Raw genomic sequence first — 19,801 nt, 5'->3', positions numbered from 1 at the left:
TTCAAATATAAAGTGGTTCTGATATTTTACACAGTTCCAATAATTTTTCTTAAAGGATTCAGCCGATATGAAAAATAGCTTGTCTTGGTACCACACGTACCACAATCACACATAATCACTTCCTAGCTCACAAAAAGCATTAACATATAAAGCACTTTAGAGTGTGTTCAGGCATTGATGGGTGAGATTCAGTCATCTTACTGTGAACGTTACAATTTAACTTGTGCTCAAAGTTTTGAGAGACATCTTCCGTTGGATTGTTTTAGGGTTTACATAGAAATCTGTGAGAGCAATGGCTGAAACATTTGTGCTTTGCAGACACTGCACTGTGTTCAGCTTTGAGGGTGCTCCAAGAAAATCTGAACACACAAAGAAAAAAAAATGCATGACACAATGACATGTAGCATCGCCAAGTTCCAGTTGATTTCAGAGAGGGCAAACAAAATATCACTGAATCTGTAAAAGTTTCACACAGCACATTCATTATATAACCAGTGGCATTTTTCATGGTACATTCATCATCAATCAACATCTACTGAATTACAGCTCCTGTAAAGGTTAAGAACTAAAACATTCAAGCTCTTAAAAGCGTTTCAAACTGATGAGTCTTCCTGAGAAGATACATTAACAGAACTATGCAGTCTTTGTTTCTATCCACAGTGCAGTATTATAAATATTGCTTGTTAACTTGAACGGTTTGTCCATCATAGAAAAACACGATTCTCAGAAATATCCCGCTTTGCAAACCCTTGTTAACAGATATTCAGGCAACTGTCAAACTGTTATTCTATCACCTTATCTGCTTCTTTGTTTCCTTGTCTTTGTCTTTGCTTTTATTGTTTTGGTTTATTTTTTTAATCTAGATTAATTTTAATCATTTCTCATTCTTCAGTCCCCAAAGAGGTATTTTTCCACTCAAGAGGCCGCAACTGTTACTGACATTTTGTTCTAAAATTGCCCTGTTGGGTTAAATGCTTTTATTACAAACAATGTGTGAGCTGTTTGATGGTATGGTATTATTTACCATTACACCCGGGGATGAATATCCCTTAAATTATGAAAACCCAACACTCATACACTAAATAATTTTTTTTACCTAGAAGTGTAATTTCTTCTCTCAGATCAATTGCATTAGAGTGGCAGGGTCATCCATTGGTATTAAAAAAAAAAAAAAACAGTTAACGAGCCTTTTTAGTGAAAATCACACTGGTCCATTTGACTGAAATCAGCCTTGGACCCTTTAAGGAAGCTGCTATAAATGTTTCATCAATGAAGACCACATCAAAAGCATGGTAAAATGTGCTACTATGAAAATCCAACACAAAGAGTGTGACTGTTGTAATACAGTATGGCTGGTGAAGGTGGTAATCTACTGAGCTGACTGACACAAAAGTTTGAGGTCTGATGTTGCCCATCTCAGGTGTAATCTCTAAAAAGCTTTATTTTCTTTTTTTTGGTTTTAGTACCTGCTTTCTAATGGTCTCTCAGTTTCACTGAAAACATTGTTCATCAAAGTTCTGCATTTTTTTTTTGGGTAGGCACCTACTAGAAACACTTATTAAAATAATTTAAAAAATGATTTTGTACTAAGTTAATCTGTTGCATTCCCTACTAACAAGTCACAGAGGTCCATTTCTTACAGATGTCGCAACAAAATCCTAAGACACTAAATCATGTACTGCAATTTAAGACTGAATTAATGAAAGCGTTTTCTGTTTTCTTTATTGTTTTTAGCTAACAGCTTCATTTATAAAGATAAATACACTTTGTGCAAAATAGGAACTGCTCACATGAAGATTTGTAAATGCACTTATACTCCTCTATCACTAGCGGGGCAGATAGAGAGCAACAAAAAACAGACACAAGGCAGAGCGGTTTTTAATCGCTGAAAAAGCACTTTAGAAGTATGAGTAACTCTAACGGGACGTCCCACACAGTCTTGTACTAGTGTCCCTACAGTATCAGTTTGCATAAGCACACACTGTGGCAAATCTACATTGCACCCATCCAAACGTTCCTGCTATGTGTTTTTTAACTACGTGGTTTCCTGCCTGCAGAGAATAGCTTTGCAGAATTGTTGCAAGCACCTGGTGAGAAGAGCTGCATTCATCCTGGGCAGTGAACGTCCCGTCCTGACGTCACAGCTTCAGCGATCACGTCTTTGACTGTGTATCAGTAGCTTCCGTTGCATGAGAGGAAAACTAAAAGGACTGTTGGTGTGCAGTGTGAGAAGTCTCGATTGCCACAGGCTGTTAAAGGGCTTGTTCCGCCCAAACATACACAGGTTAAGGCCACTGTTCCAGTGTGAGGACGAGCAGGCTTTCTCAACCTTTGGATTTCAGTCATATTTAGCTGAGATTCCACTTCCTGCTCCCACACCTGTTTAATCAAAGACGTGCACATTCATTTAAAATACTCACTCAGAAACTATTTAGACACAAAACACTTGCTCAGATACAAAAGCATATGTGTCCATGCTCTGTCTCAAGTGCTCTCTCCTTCCCTCTCTGACACGAAGGTGTGTTGTCTGTGTTTCACCCCTGCGGCTCAGTGCTGTTGCTGTGGTGCGGCCCCTCCTGCTCGTTGATGGTATGGAGGAGGAGGCACACCGGAGGGTGGAGCGAAGCGCTGCCTATCTGGTGAGCCAGCTGAGGAGGTCCTGGCGGCCCACGTGCGACTCTCCTCTCCACCCCGCCCAACACGGGCTCCTCCTCCGCGCTGTAGGAGGCTCGATGGCCGCAGCTGTCGCAGAAGTCGCCCGTCTCCTCTTCCCCCTCCTCCTCTTCGTCATCTCCCTCACGCCCCAGCAGGCTCTCTAGCTCCCTCATCTCCTTGCCTTCCTGGCCTGTCCCTCCAGCTCCACTAAATCCACTGCTACCACGTGTGCTGCACACACACACCTCAATTCCAGAGTCCCCTGTGAATCGCCTCCTCCTCCCATTGGGGAGTCGGTCTTTGTCCTCAGCAGAACCCTCCGACAGCTCCTTCAGGAGGGGGTCTTTGCAGGAGTCGTCCCCACTTCCACTTCTTTTCTCTTGGCTGGTAAGTCCCTCACTATTGAGCCCGTCTGACGGCAGTATCATGCCTGACTCTTGTGCTGCCTGCATGGGCTTGTTGTCAGGCTTTGGCCTAAAGTCTAAAGTGGTGGGCTGCGGCTCCTCTATGCTGGGTCTGCAACACAGAGTGTCAGAGACCGGGGGCACCGCACTGGGCTGGATGGCTGGACAGTGTCCCTCCTGCTGCTCAGGAGCCAGTGGACTAGAAGCCACTGAGGATGGGCCTGTGTGTAAGGCACTGTAGGGAGGGGGAGGAGTCGGTGGCCGGTTGACCACCTCCTCATAGTCAGGTAGGAGGTAGTTTGGCAGAAACCCTGAAGAGAATAAGAAGGGGAAAAAAATACATTTGCACATTAATTTGAAAAAAAAAAGACACAACTTAATACATTTCACAAAGCAAGCAATACTCGCATGGGTTCGTTTTTTCCTTTAAATAAACACCACTGTATGACCCCTCGAAATTTCAGTATGACCTCACTGAACTTCCCAGACCACTATTCAAATATTCCCAAAGCAATAGGGGGAAATGTGACAAAACAAGCTAATTTCTGGGTCAATTCTGTGCTGAAGGCTGTTGCAGCACTGTGCGAGATGGTGTTGCAACACTGGCGAGGTACCAAGAGAGCAATGCTGGCTGTTTCCTGAAAACTGGGGCATGCAAACAGGGAAGGTTCTGACGCTGTGTGAAACCAGGGATACATGTCAGTGCAAACATTACATTTGAGTCAGGCACAACTGCCTTGTTTGTCACTAGTCTGATGTAACCAGAAGACTGCTGATAAGAAACTAACAGCCTTGAAAAGGGTTATCGTTATATATTTCTTTCCAAGGAACACTGAAGGAAGCTACGGGACTATATGACATCATCACCTCGGTAGCAGACCTGACGCAGGTGCACTACAAGTCATACTCTGCAGCTGGTCGGCCTAGTAATGAGGTCAAGCAATAAAAATGTATACAAGCAGTATCGAAAAGTGCTTCTGTACCTCAAAATCTTTTTATTTATTTATTTACAAAGGGGATGATTAATGCATGCAGTCTGGCAATTCTTTGTCTCGGTAAAAAAACACAGCTCTTCCAAGCTGAAATGTTTGGGTGAGAGGGGTGAAGGACCTCGCTCGAACAAACCAGACGAACTATACACCTACACTTTTCAACAATTTGGATTTAAACCTGATATTCAGAGCACAAGGCCTTATTTACTCACTCAGGCTGACAGCAGTGATAAACAAATCAACATGAAAAAATAGAATGCCAACTTCTGAGAAAGTTGACACTCTGCTCATTTTCCAGTTTAACATTATTATCAAGATTTTATAGTTTGACTGACGGTAACTACAAATTTATTTTTAGTGTATAAAATTAACTTATTTCTGTAATTACAAAGCAAACACTAGTTGGCGTTAATGGATGGTCACTGAGTAGTGTTTTTTGTTTGTTTGGAGTTTTTTTGCCACTTGGGGGCAGTGCCACCGAGCTGTAAACACAACATTGATATTATCACCAAACTGAATTGTTAGCAAACACTCTGTCTATCTTCTCAGTCTACACACACAGAGCAACATTAGCATTGTCATGTTTCTGTGCACCTTACAATACTAGTCGAATATTCCGTCTACTTCTAGGTCTATTTTGATCTTCAACTAACTTCTGAGGAAAAAAAACCTGTAGCTGCTGTTCGGCGCTGAGCAGGGCCCTGTTTCAGAAAGCAGGCTCAGTCAACTCTGAGCCTAATCCCAACCTCAGAGTTGACTGAGCCTGAGCTGAGAAACTCTTGAGTTTTCGTCCAGAACAGCTGATCAGAATTAGCTCAATCAACTCTGAGTATGTTCAGCCTGAGGGAAGCACGTCTGCTGTGAGCACCACAAGCCATCATCAATGGAGTGCAGATGACATGATTTTCAGTGACAGAAAGCGGAGTTAAAAGGAGAGCCACTTATTTCAGACCCAACTGAACTGGAGAATTTAATGACCGCATATGTGGACTTCGAACATGTCTTCAAAAGAAATGAAAGAAAATTGAATACAGCAGCTGCAGCTAAACAGCGTGACGTGGCACAGGAAAAGATTGCAGAGCGTGTTAACTGGTAATGTGAAGTGACTTTTTGTAATGTGATGCATTAATGTGTGTCTAATATACAGAAATTATAGAATATATAATTTGCTATATCTTCTTATTCTTATTCTGTAATCTGATGGGGCCCAAACACACTTGGCAGCAACTCAAATTTTTGCTTTAACTTACTTTATTCTTGCAGTGTTGGGCTGAGGTTAACTGAATTGATGACCTGCTGTAAAGCAAACCTCCTGCCAGCTATTATCACGGAGTATGTTGCCATAGTAACTGACTCAGGGTTACGCTGAACTGGCCTTGTGAAAAGGAGAACCCAAGAGTTTCCCTCATCTCAGGCTTAACATACTCAGTTTTTACTAATCCTGCTTTCTGAAATAGGGCCCAGGTAGTGGACAGTGGGGGTATCAAAACTTTTGGCTTGTTCCCTCTGGAGACAAACTGGATGAGAACAGTGAGACTGAACTCAAACAGTAAAGTTGTGAGCTGGAAAACCAAAAAGATGAGCGTAGAGACACTGAGCTGAGAAGAAATCTGCAGTCTGGTTGTATGTAATCTGTTGTAGGACAATGTTGATTAGTGCAGCTTTAAGTACTCGGTATTCATTCAGAACATGTGTGTTGGAGTGGTAGCTCTTACTGAAGTAGAAGGGCACAGAGGGGTAGTTGTGTGCTTCACGGTAAGCAATGAGGTTGATCTCGTGCTGCCGCTGTTGCTGCTGCAGCCGGTGTTTGGTGCGGCGATGGTGACACACGCAGCAGCAGCTCAGAATGAAGATGATGGCCCACACCAACCAAAACCCTGAAGAGAAGGGAACATCAACACTGTCAAGTTATGTTTACAGTGGAACTCCGACTAAAGAAAATGTGATTGTTGGCTTCCTATTTTAAAACCAAACTCACATGGTGATGAATAGGTTTAAACGGGGACTGGGAGGACTGTGCTTTACAGTATCCATAATGTTAAACTGTACCAGCTTGTGATGATGTAACATGACGTGCCTGCTGCTAACACAAACATTACACTGCAGATCAAACACTGCCAACATCTGGTTCCAACATAGTGAAACATTTACATGCTTGTTTACTGTGTTGCATTATGAATTTTATGGCACAGAATCAATTCAGTCATCCTCGAGAGGTCCAAGTCCGTTCTTATCTCTACAACAAAGCACTGACAGATATCTCCATGGAGCAACCCCATGTATGACACCAGAGCAAAACATCCCAGCACGACGTGATTGTTTAAGAACAATCTGTACTTTTTCCATATGACATCAAGTCCTCATTTCCTACAAAAGCATTATTTGTGGAACAGTGCTATCTAGAATCCAGTCTAAACAGAAGCAGGGAACAAAAACTGGCTTCAAAAACTCCCCAGTTTGTGTTTACTGTGTGTCTGAAATAAGTGGGACGCCACTACATCACCACAAAAAAATGTGGGAACTTCACTGAAAGGACGACAGAGCGAACAGCTTGTTTCTCTGTAAAATAAGAGTGTGAATGACACAATATGGTACTCAGTAAAGTGCATCTCTACTGAGCTGTCATCAAGATATACCAAATCAGCATTTGAGATTCTCAGCTTAAGTTGATAATGGCATAATGGCCAATTAATCAGTCTAGCTATAATTCCCTTATGGTTGGTACAGTGTGACAGTCAAACCCTGGACTACATGGTATATCTGTTTAAACAAGCCCATCACTGCTAAATGTCATTGCCTGCTGCTAACTTTTTCAAATGTTTTATAATTTTTTATGTTCTATGTACAGTGATCTTGAGTGTCCTGAAAGGCACTGATAAATAAAATGTATTATTATCATCATCATTATTATTATTATTATTACAGAGAATCAATTACCTCTATGAGTATACATTTTAGTAATAAAACTACATAACATAAATAGGCCCTAATTGTGACACAAAGAGTATGAGTATGGTTTGGGATAACAAAAGAGCATAACTTACTTCAAAGTGCAATAACATAGTTACCGTATATGTGCATTTTATTTGTTTATAAATCACTGTGACTCAGCGCCCAAATACATCTCTGACCTGCTTGTGACATATGAACCTTCTACGACCCTGAGGACATCTGGGGCTGGCCTACTGACCGTCCCCAGAGTCAGAACAAAACATGGTGAAGCAGCGTTTTGTTATGCAACACAAACCTCCCAGATGATGATTAATCATTTTAAATACTCATTTTATCTTTGCACCTCCTGTCTGCACTTTTGCTATTTTTAATGGTGATTTTATTTTTATTTATTAATTATAAATCATTTAGCGTTAAATTTGACCTTTCATATCTTTTTTATCTTTATTCTTTTCTGTATCCTTTATGTTTTATATTTCATTGCTTTGTAAGGCACTTTGCACTGTGTATGAAATGTGCTATACAAATAAAGCTGCCTTGCCTTGCCTAGTTACATCAAATGGTTCATACATGAACGTATACGCCTCCAAATGATCTGGAACTCAGTTACATAGAAATGGGCCGCACCATGCATTTGATCCGACTCTAAAAGCAGAACACTCTGAAGCTTTTTTAACCATGCATCTGACTATCATCTATATGTGACATGACTGATTCACTGAAGAAAAAACTGTTTAATTTTTCTCTGTGAGCAGGCAATGATCAAATGCATGATTCAGAATGTATAACAGGTTTCAACCTTAATGGTGACATATAAATAAAGTTAGCAGTATATGTGAGTTACCATAAGTAACTAATTACATGAACTCCCAGTGACTTGATCATTTTATCATTATGAGCGTCAGGACATTATGATACATCCCGCATTAGTTCATGCATTGAATCATGACAAGTTCTGCATTTCTTCTGCCTGGGTTTCATACTCTTATTATACAGTGTTACGTAATAGGGTAAATAAGGTTATCTATATGTAGAAAGAACATTTTGCTGAGTTTTAATTATCCACTAAATCTTTCACAATTAATGTCCGAAATTAAAGACAAAATGTGTCATTAAACTACATCCAATAATTTAAGATTACAGCTGTGATCGTATAATTTCTGCCCTTTAAATGTTAACTGTATTTGTTGCCATCATGTGAGCTTAATGTAATTGATGTAAGCGAGGAGTTCTGCTCTACATCACAACCTGGTGCTGCTACAACACCATGGACCACAGCTAATCCGTCAGCACATGCAGCACAATTACTGCATTTTGGAACCACACTTCCTCTAGTATACAAAGATTACACTCTTTGAGTGTAAAACCCTTGTATCCACGCTACAAGTATTTGCTCCTATCAAATCATCAGTTCCTGCTGTGGATCAAATCCTCGATAAAAAGACTTTGTAATGGAAGAGTCGGACACAACGATTTAGAAGGTTACACGGTCAGGTCGGCAACACTGTTGGAGCATGACTAGACATAATGTCCGAACATGCTAAAGATCTTATTCCATGGCTGCTTCATGAAACAATGAGGCTACATTGCCATAGAATTTTAAAAGACGCTTGACGAACAGAATTTGTGTAAAGTAAGACATTTAATACTGCACTCATGCGTTCTTACAGGACATCACATGATCAAAAATTGGAGTGAGGTACAGCTAACATACACATACTTGAAATTACAGTTTATTTAAGATGTTTAAACATTTTCACAAACTGGAAAGAGCTCCAGCAAATGCACAACATTCAGTAAGCAAAGAGCTGTAGATAGTTTTACTGTAGAAATCTATTTTGTTAAGATGAAAAAGCCTCTGAATTTGTATTTAAACCATTGGCCAATGCTCTGGCAATCAAGTCTGATATCATCAATTGGCCGCCGCAGGAAACTCTTCAGTTGACCTGACACCCTCAAGGGGACATTTGATCTGAAGTCCAAAGCGAAGCCAAACCAGGGATGGTCAGGTCACGTCATCAGGCACTTCCCATAGAACACCCTTGAATCTGAAGGAGTTGTGTGACTTTGACCTCGTTTTATTGTCCATATTTAGTAGCGGTGTTGCCAGTGAAGGTGTGGGTGCACATGCTCAGTCAGAAATTTTATAGGTTAGTAGTACTCCGTTTGGGGACGTTCAGTCAGTCATGCCACAGCTGTGATGTACTTCGTACCTCTGTCTTGGCTGTCAACCTCTCCACCTGGATGAGGCTTACTTTCACACAAGTCTCATAAAAAGTAAGACACCTCTTACAGGTTAGTGTTGTACCATGTTCTGTATGGGGGTACTCTCATCTGTAACACAGGACATCTTTCAGCAGCTGAAATGGTGGAGCCACTGGACCTGAACTTTTAAATTCTACGTGATCCTTGAAATGTTTTGGGGAGCTTTGGGTTCAGGGGTTGACGTTGACGAATCTGTATGAATGTGATCTAGTTTATCATGTTTGACATTCACCTTTTTCAGCTCTACATTCTTCCTTGTTCCTGTATTCACCTGCCTCTGCACATCAGTAACAACAGAATGAACCAGGTAGTTAAATTATGCTTGACTATTTGTTAAGGTCATCCTCCCATCCCTCGATTGTAGATGGCAGAGGTGGGATGTCCCTATCCCATTTAAGGTTTGACAAGTTGTGTTCCCACATCACTAGAAAGGGTAAAGAGAGAGGATAAATTAAGTAAAAAGAGGATACTTACACCAGAGCTCATAGTAGTAGCTGCAACACTGAGACTCCCCGCAGCAGTGTCCCGACTCACAGATGTAGCTCTGGTTGTTGACACCTTCACAGTGCAGTAGGCTCTGCAAGAGAGAAGCAGTGTTGCTTTAAAAGGAAAGTATTATCAATACTCCATGTCAAGGCATCCGGTTACACAGTGCAGTGCCAATAAAAAATAAAATAACAGAGCCTCCAACCAGGTTTCATGTTTTATTTTTGAATCACACAGTGTGAAATTACATTTGTTCTGTTTGAAACTGATCAACAGGAAGAGTGTTTGTTGCCAAAGTAAAACGAAATCTCTACATTGAGTCCGACTACAAAGTAAAAACACAACTGGTTTGGGAAATATTTGGCCTCATCACACTGACATGACTTCAATCACAACTGGTTCAGTCAACTGCTGTCAGAAGCTTCATAACAAGTATAGCTGAGTAACAAGTATGTGATAAAGGAGAGACACATGATTTTATATCGAGGACATTGTGTACTTTCAGCCTCTTCAACACTACACACCTCAGTTGAGCGCGATAATGATGAAAAATGAAATGGTTAACTAAGGCTATAAAATCTTTTAATTCAATTTTATTTGGTGTCAGTAATTTTCCTGGTGGAATTAGCTAATTTCGAGCCTCTCAATTTTAATTCAAATGTTTCAATCTAGCTTTATCTTGTTTTATTCTTTTCCTTTTTAATTTCATGGTCGACTACTCAAACCCTTGTTGTTACCTAGTCCACACAACTGAAGTGGTTTGAACCAACCGTCATCGTTAGAGCATCATGTTTTCACAGGTGGGGATAAAACTGATTTTGGCTTTGACAACAGCATAATCTAGATAAAAACAATTATTGTGCTGCATTCTGTTTTGCAATGATGCTCTCATTTTGTTATGTGATAAATCCAGCACACACCTTTCCTTTACAGTGGTGCGCTCAGTGTTGCTGGCGACAACTTGGTGACTCTCTAGTGACTTTATTCCATAAAGCAGCCAGTGACAAATTTAGTGATTAATTCAGACCATGAGGGAAAAAGTAAAAAAAATACTTTCAAATATATTCTAATCTATTATCATGCATCCTCAGAGTAACTGCAGTCCACTGCTCTTCTGCCAAGAGCACAGGGTCTCTTCCTCTCCTCTTGCGCCATGTTTATATATAATCCATTAATTATTTCATTTATTTATCTATTTACTTTGTTTCTCAGTTGAATTATTTAAATTTAAAGAAAATCCAATGTTAAAAAGACTTTCTTTTTTAAAGTTAAATAAATCCATGTATCCAAAGTCAACAAGTCATAGTGTTAAATAACTGTTATCTCAATATTGTGCAGTATAATCATGACTATGAGATTTTGGCCATAATCAAACAGCCCCACTTACAACTGATGGTACTTTCTTGCATCATTTCTAGAGTGTCCTCTCTTTATTTGCATTTTGTTGCAAATAGCACTGATGACATTACAGGTAACACTGACAATGTCTCCGTTCTATTCAAGTGCCCCAGTGAGCCGTGATAGCGTGGCAGTGAGTCAGCACGCACGATACAAGCACTCTGAAACTGAAGCAGCTCTAATCTTATTATTTACACTCTTCCTTTTCCTACAGTGACATGGCAACATGTCTCTGATGACAAAGGCCTATTTCTGATTTCATTTGTGCTGGAGCTAGTTCATCACGTACGTTCTTCTTCAGTTTCCTGGAAAGGTCACTGTGTCCCAGTTTCATGCATAAATACATATTTCTGAGCAGGTTTCATGGTGTGTAGTATGTAAACACTGAAAAAATGCTCAAAGAGAGTCAGTACGTGCACTATGGTCCCACAGTGCAAACCACAAAAGGAAACGTAGGCAATACTCAAGGCTGTGAACGAACTAAAATTAATCAGAAAGGTTGTGAAAAAGAGAAACCCTTTCTCTTTAGGAAATGTAAAGGGTAACTTTGGTAATTTTTCAACCTAGACCCAATTGTTTGATTTTGTGTCTAACTGACTAATGGGAAACACAATTTTTGAAATTGGTCCAGTATTGAGTGAGAATGCTACAACCAGCAGCAGCAACACCGGTTGCAATTTTTTCTCTGTGGGCAATTGAGCACCATCAATTTACCTCCACTAAAAGTGCTTGTTGTTGGCACTGACAGGCTCAGATTATTATTTTAAGTGTCTTGCAACATTATGGAAAGGATCCTGTCAGAGACCGACCTTTTTGTTCAAGGATGAGATCCTTTTGTTTAACCAGGAACAGCCCTTAAATCGCCATTACCAAACCCACCAGACTCCATTTAAATAAACAGTAATTTAAGCATGTATGGAGCCAGCGCATTTTAAAATTTAACAGGGTGAATTAAAGGTCTATTTCAACCACACCAGGTTTGGTGATTGTTGACAGTGGAGAGACGAACCAAGACAGCTATTTTCAGTTTTATTTTGCTTCTATGAACTTTTAATTAAGTGTGTTTTACGATAATAAAATTACTGTTTATTTCAATGGAGTCTGGTGGGCTAGACTATACCGTTTTCTGGCTGTTTCTGGTTAAACAAAAAGGATCTTACTGTTCAACGAAGAGGTCTGTCTCTGTAGGGATCCTTTCCGACACGTTGTCAGACACACTGAATAACAATCTGAGCCTGTTAAGGGCAAAATCAAGCCCTTTAAGTGGATATAAATTGATGTAGCTCAGTTGCCCGCGGGGGTTACACTGCAGCCTGTTAGCAAAAATTGTTGTGCCAATTAGTCACTCAGATACAAAAATATGGAAATATAGGGTCCAGGTTGAAAAATACCAACGTTACCGTTTATTTTTCAGAGGAATTCTATAGTCATATTTGATGTCTGATAGCAAAGGTATTATTTCCCGTTAGTATAAAAGTATAAAGTTTGCTGATTTCTTATATACTCACCACAAAAAACAGTGTGCTATAAATATTAGTATAAAGTGCATACTTTTTACAGTGAGTACAGGACTGTAACAGTGCATTTGTTACATGTCCAGCCCTGATCTTTGAGCAATAATAATAACACTGCAGATATCTTGTAGCCAACATTTATACTTAGCTATGGAGTAAACAAGTCCCAACCACTTGTGCTGGTAAGCTGCTTGAATTTCATCAAAGGCCCATATCAAGTGCAAATTTCTGAATCGCAGCCAGCACAAAACCACTCAGTACGTTGCTCCAGATCTAACACACAATTTCACCTTTAAGTTTAGCTGACGCCTGATCAGAACTAGAGAAAACCAAAAGATGTTCCAGTGCACTTTCATCCAAAATCAATGTGTCTCCAACAGTATGTTACACATTTTAGCTGTTATTATAGCAAAGTGCCAGCTTCGCCTGATCAAAAGTCAGCCTGACTAAGCGTTTCCATCATACCAGTGAAAAGTTGTGAAAGGACTTGGACAGAGCAGCATACTGCCAAAAGACAAGGGAGCACTGTAATCGAAATCCTCTCAGGAGAAAGGTCTATGTATTTTTCCAGGAAGATCCCTCAGATTCCTTCTTCTACATTAGCTTAATGATTAGCTAGCTAAAGTTCTATAGGATAGCTTTGCTCTCTATAGATTACCAGTGCAGGTCCCAGATTGTGAGGCATGATGATCCAGGGTCCAAAATCCCAGACAAGTCCCTCCAACCTCACGGGTCATTATCCCACAAAAGAAGTCAAACAGCTCTCAAACATACTCTCACTCTCTCTCTCCCTGCCTCCCTCTCTCTTTCTCTGTCCACCCAACCCACACACACACACACAAACACACACACACACACACCCTCACCCCACTCCAATCCAGGCCCAAACAGTGGACAAGGATTGCTCTACGGAAATTTCCAAGCAGCAGTGGAGGGCGAGCTCCTAGCTGGGGCCGCTGCGTGATAATACGGCGTACAGAGCGGTGCGACGTGTGTGTGTAAAGTGTGGAATGAACGGCAAGAAAAGCCCTGAGAAAGCCAGACACAGAGCAGTAACACAGGAATGATTCATCTCACACACCAGATCAGCTCAAACCAAACTGCTAACATCAAATGTGGCCACAAAATCAAGCCTGACAGATCAGTCACTTCTCAGCTGTTTCAACCCTATCAACATGACATTTAAAAAAAATAACAGAACAGCCGCAACGTAAAGGGGCTTGATTGTCTGTGTAATAAAACCACGATGTTCTGTTCCTCCACTTTGTCTCTGATAACTTCAGCTGTTTTCACTGACTCACTAACTACTCTCCACCATATGCTCTCCACTTGGCAGGCGGAGTGCTTTTTGCAATTCAACACAGATAACCATCTAGTGTTTGGGTCTTCAGCCTGCGTTGTATAAAGATAGCCGAGTACTGAGGGGACTACGTAAACAGGCTTTCATAAAGAAAAAGTGCTCCATCTAATCTCTAACCATCACGTGACTCCAGAAAGTAAAACTAACTTGTGCAGCAGGAAAAATGAGGTGATAGGGTGTCAATCAAACAGCTCATCAGAGATCACCCCTGAGTGGCTTTTATAGTGCAAGACAGACCGAGCAAAGAATCTGGACAGACGAGATTCCTCTGTCTCCCATCCAGACAGGCAACAATGAAACAATCAGCCTCTCTCATGCTATACTGCCAGATTAAAAAGGAGATTTGGTTACTGTCCCAGAAATGATCGCTGCGTTAGAAAATAATAAACCTTAATAATGAGAAGCTGTTGAAATGAGCAGACAATGAGAGCAGTTCAAAAATGCCCTGGTGACTATCGAATGCTGGTCCTGGAGATAAGTGGCTACAGTTCTTGGTTAATTCTGACGGCACAGTCAGCGTTGATCCACTTAGCACAGGCCTGTAGGACTTGGCAAGTTAGCCGATGCACGTAAAGACCTCGCTGACCCCTTATTTATTATTCTGTCCTGCAACAATGAAAGGTGCTCTTTCATAGTCATCAAGGTTACGCAGAACAAAACGCCACTCGGGTCAGGTCAACAAACACAGGCAGCCTTCTTTACCAAAAAGTTCGAACATACTGTATGTGTGCCAGCACGTTTAGACACAAGATTCTGACAAACTCTAGCTGTTACTATCAAATGCCTAACGTCAAGCTCTAACATAAAACTACTGGTGCTAAGCACAAGTTAAAGTTGACATGACCGGCGTCCTGAAGCCAGATACTTCAGGCAGGGGTCACAGGTAGGGTCAAGCTAAACATTCATGATAGACTTCTGAGCTATACCTCGCAGGATTACCATTACTTAGATTTCACAAAGATTGGTTTTATCCATTAACATATTACGAACATTTTGTCCATAAGAAACTTTATATAAAAAGCACAGATGTACGAACCAGAGGTGGAGTGGGGTGGAAGGGTTAGGGTCTTCTGAGGCCACAAATGTTTTCTCAAAAGCCTTGAATCTTTTAGGCTTTTAAAATATCAAGAGTGCGGACACAGATATTAAGGACCCTATTTACTTTGCATTGTTGGGGATCCATGATTTGCAATAGTAGCTGTCCAGATTATTATGGCATATGTAAATAGTAGCAGGTTTCTAAGCTCAACATTCATTGTGTGAACTCTACTCCAGCACAGTATGACAAAAACAGGTCTCAAGGTGCTGTTTATGCCAAATTCCTATTGTTCCTCTGTTATGTAACTTACAAACAGTAACAATAGACACTTGTTTGCCTCTTTTTAGGTGGCAGGAGTGAAAATTACTCATCCTCAACATTTGTTGTGTTTTGGCTCCAGAATGATGAAGACAGTTGGAGAACAATTAGATACAAAATAAGAGTTTTTTTTCCCCCTTGGCAACGACCATGTATTTCCCAAATGAGGTGCAAATGTTTAGACATTCCTGTATATCAAATGGCTTAAAAAATAGTGCATGTAAGCTGCCATAAATGGGGAAAAAATCTCCCCAGGGGGACGATGCTCCTAGACCCCCCTAGGTTTGGGTTGAGTCCCAAATGTTTACATCATCTGGCTCCGCCCCTGGTGAAATTTGAAAATGGCTAAAGAAATAATGGTCCTTACTTTCCTGAGTAAAAGAGAACATGGTATTTTAGTTTGAGATGTGTGTTTGAGTGTGTGGTGGAAGGTGACAAGGGTCCCTGACTTATAGGTTAGCTTTATTTTACTGTTGTAATCAAATCAGCTTTACAAGCTCTTAGGGCGCATTCACACCAGAACAGTCCGGGGGACTCAGTTCGATTGGGCGGGGAAATGCCGAAAAATTTCACACCTTCATTCCGTTCGGTTCACTTTCACACTGCACTTTTAAAAAACGCCTGGACAACGTCATGCAGTTAAAACAGCTGCTTGTTTGGGGGCGGTGTTGCGCGAAACGACCACTAACCAGGAAGAAAAAAAGCACGAGGAAGAAGAAAACCTGGCTCATCGACCAAAAATGGACCAAAAACGGAAATCCATCCCCTTCAGCCGGCTTGGTCACCACAAAAACACCAAAATGCACTGCACTCTACGTCACTTACTCTCTTTGGTTCGCTGGACAGTCTGTTTGCATTTCCCACTGTAAGCGAATCACACCAAGTGAACCGAGACTCCCAGTTTTCAAGCGGACCAGGGTTCCCTCATTTGATCTGCACCAGAATTCGAATGAGCGTTCACACCACCCCAAATGAAACAAACTATCCGTGGAAGCGGACCAGGGTTTGTTCAAAGCGGACCAAATTGCACCACTGTGAATCTTCCTTAGTCAAAGTATTAGGTGAAAAAAGAAACAACAGTCAACATCTGTTTAACATTGGTGCTATAAACAGCTGAATGAAGAAAGAAAGAAGCTGTAAAGGTTTTGAGACAACAGCCCCTGAATGCATCACAGTGACAAAGTTCCACAGGAAGTGGGCATTTTTTGACAGATCAAGTATGAAACAATTCATATGTTGTGGATGTACCAGCTGATAAAACTAGAAGAAATATTACATAAGCAGGCTGTAGATAGAGTTTACAAAGGATGCCGAGTTAAATAAAAAATTATATAGAGCCACTGACCTTTGAGAGTGAATGGGACCTTTTTTCCAATTGTGGACTGAATAATGAAGTAGATAATTCATGCTGTGAATTGCTACTGAGAACAGAGCTAATGTCTGACAGTGTGACCAACAAGAGATCATTGAGTGTTTATGATAATACTGTGACACAGATAAAATAAAGCTGACTCTGTGGTGTATGAAGCCTTACAGGGTGAATGCAAATAACAGATATAGCTCAGGGCCATGTGATGCAACTACAGTCTCCCAGCAGCCGAGGGCCATCAGCCTTACATGCACCAACAAATGACATACCTCTGTTCCAAGACATAGTTTTACCACTTCAGTTTTTCTGAAAATAATGATAAATACCTGCCTTCAAGTATGTGTTACATAACTATGATTTACGCTCACACATGTGCAACAAATAGATAGACACAGCACGTGATATTGCACATGATAACAATGGCCACTGCTGAGAAAAACAAATGCAGAAATCGATCTTAGTCCATGAGTTTGTGACTTCTGTGCCTTGATGTCTTAGCACGACCACAGAGGAACTTAAAAAGCCAGTACTAAGCGAACCTACAGAGATATCTGAGCACATTAGATGCTAATAAAACTAAGAGGAGGAAATCTAGTAGAAAAGGACTGATTGCGTCCTGATATGGGTGACACCAGATAAGCTTTCTCCCTTCTTTCTCACGGTAGCAACTGCAACACAACACTGTAGCATACCAATGATCGCTTTGCATTTGTATTTACGTCCAGCCAGAGGAAAGCAGATGGGGATGGTAATGATGGCCTAAATCTAGATCATCATGAAAATGTTTTTGGCCTAGCTCATGAAGACGTTGTTCTGATGCAATGTTGAGTGTGTACTCAGCAAAAATGCAGATGCAAGAATGCAGAGTGTTGTTTCTGTATCTCTTTACTCACGCTGCTGGAAGTCAAACACGCTTGATACAACACATTGCTAAATCTGCTGTGTTTCCACATACAGTCACAAAGTACTATGCAATTTTGTAGATTCATACTCATCATGCCCCCCTAAAAATATATACCTCAGATTTAGTGCTTCTCAATGCACTGCCTCAAGCATGCCCTTTAGGTTTTCACTGAGCAATCCTAAAAATAGCTGTTAAATAAATATACCCTATACTATGTCAATTGCTGATAGGGAGCAGTACTGGACCCTATATAGCTACAATAAACCACCCACTCAAATCATGCATGCATACGCGTCGTCATAAAAAAACATAACAGTATGTAATACTGAAACCAGAGCTGTCTCCAAAACATGTAGCATCAAAAAGGCAGGACTGCTGAGATTGATTTCTGATTTCTACCTCCTTAGAGGTTTTAGTGTAAATTCATTCAAACTGAAGCAGTGATTGAAGAGCGACTTGTGGACTTTTGCAATGTATAACTGCAGTACAATTAATTCAGAACTAAAAACTGAACTCTGATCCCCTACAAATCCATGTGAATGTTACTTCTGTCACATTTAACAGGCTTATCTGCAGAGGTGTGACTTATTATAAAGGTGAAAGGAGAAAGCCTGGAGGCTGCACTTCAAAGTCTGCACTACATAAGAGGACACAACACATAATAACACAGTAATTATCATCTTTAAAATACTGATTTATATAAAGGACAGAACTGCCAGATGAGCTGATGACTGGGTCAAATGACAGGGGGTGGTTATAACAATGTAACTGTCAACACACTGACAATAACAACTAACATTATCTTGACAAACAATAGCTACTAAGTCCATTAAGTCCTAGCCCTACTTTCTGTTTTGCTAATACAACAGTACAAGTAGCGTGCTAGTTGTTATGTCTACCTGTGTGGCTGCATTCATACCTGAAGAACTGCTTCTAATGTTTATGCAACTCACTTCTGGCTAAAAGTCAAACCTTTACCATAAACACAACAGAGCAAGGCCCTCAGTCACAAGCGTCCCACCAATGCTAGTTAGGTGCGTTAGCTATCGCAGCTAGCAACGAAGTTAGCATGTGTGCTAACATGTTTGTTGACAGCAAAGTAGAGTTAAAACAAGCTAATGCCTAACGTCAGTAGAAATAATATTATGTAATGATTAATGGGCTTGTTTTTTGTTACAGCATTAAGTGTCAAGTTGGACAGTTTGCCAACTTAGCCGGGTGACTAGCTAGCTAACAGCCTTGTTTTTGTCTGTTCAACCTTACCCTGTCTGCTGCGGACTCGGTGGGGGTGACAGAGCCGACCGCGTGCAAAAACAATCCCATTTTAACAGCCGAACACGCGCCTCTCATTCCTCCGCGAAGTGGCTACAGCTCCGGCGAAAAAACACACACATGAAGACGCTGTTGTTCACAAACTATGTCCGAGTATCCTCAACTACTTCGCGGCCCCTGTGGCGCTGAGAGGCCGCTGCATGCGCCGCCTCCTCTGCGTACTGGACATTTCAACAAGGCACGGTGCTGGCGCAACTGGCTGCCGTCGGTGCCACTGGCTCATACAGCTGTTACACAAGCCGTTCCCTCAGCACAGCCACTCTGCCTCGGTCTGCTGGGTGTGGCGTGGTCACCTCGACCCGATCCATGTGCGCAACGTGATGGGCGTTCAATTGCGTGGATCGCCACTGGTTTTGCGGACTGACGCGCGATTGGACAGTCCGGGCCAGCTGGGATGGGACTGACCAATCACTGATCGGTGCGTCTCTGGTGCATGGGCTTGTTATCTTCCTGGGTTCCCCTTCTCGTGTTTATGGGAACACATGTTCAGAAGACATTTATTGCCTCATGACCTTTCAACTTTCTTATCCTCCCGTATTACACCCTGCTGGTAGTCAGTGTAAAAACAGATGAGTGAGTGCAGAAAGGCCAGTGAAAGCTGTAGTATGGCAGCCAGTTTATACTCCAACTAGAACTGTCTTCCAAACTTTAGTCCTAAATGGACTTGCACTTGACCACTCAAAGGACTTTTTACACCATGAGTCACATCCACACACACATTCACAAACTGCTGGCCGAGGCTAACATACAAGCTGCCACCTGCTACTCAGTTTTTAACACACTCACACAGCCATCCGGAGCAATTTAGGGTTC

At 41.2% G+C, this 19,801-nt stretch overlaps 1 protein-coding gene across 1 annotated transcript; it reads right to left on the bottom strand.

Annotated features, from left to right (window-relative positions):
- Positions 1–463: 463 nt before the first annotated feature.
- Positions 464–19,294, bottom strand: wbp1lb (WW domain binding protein 1-like b). Its single transcript, XM_050044480.1, has 4 exons — positions 18,920–19,294; positions 9,743–9,845; positions 5,767–5,928; positions 464–3,370 (listed from the first exon to the last, which is right to left on the bottom strand). The coding sequence occupies exons 1-4, from the start codon at positions 19,004–19,006 to the stop codon at positions 2,535–2,537; spliced, it is 1,188 nt and encodes a 395-aa protein (XP_049900437.1). The 5' UTR covers positions 19,007–19,294; the 3' UTR covers positions 464–2,534.
- Positions 19,295–19,801: the final 507 nt, after the last annotated feature.

This window comes from Epinephelus moara, chromosome 5, assembly GCF_006386435.1.
Source record: "Epinephelus moara isolate mb chromosome 5, YSFRI_EMoa_1.0, whole genome shotgun sequence".
Lineage (NCBI taxonomy): Eukaryota > Metazoa > Chordata > Actinopteri > Perciformes > Serranidae > Epinephelus > Epinephelus moara.
This window is presented reverse-complemented; position numbering and strand designations above follow the sequence as displayed.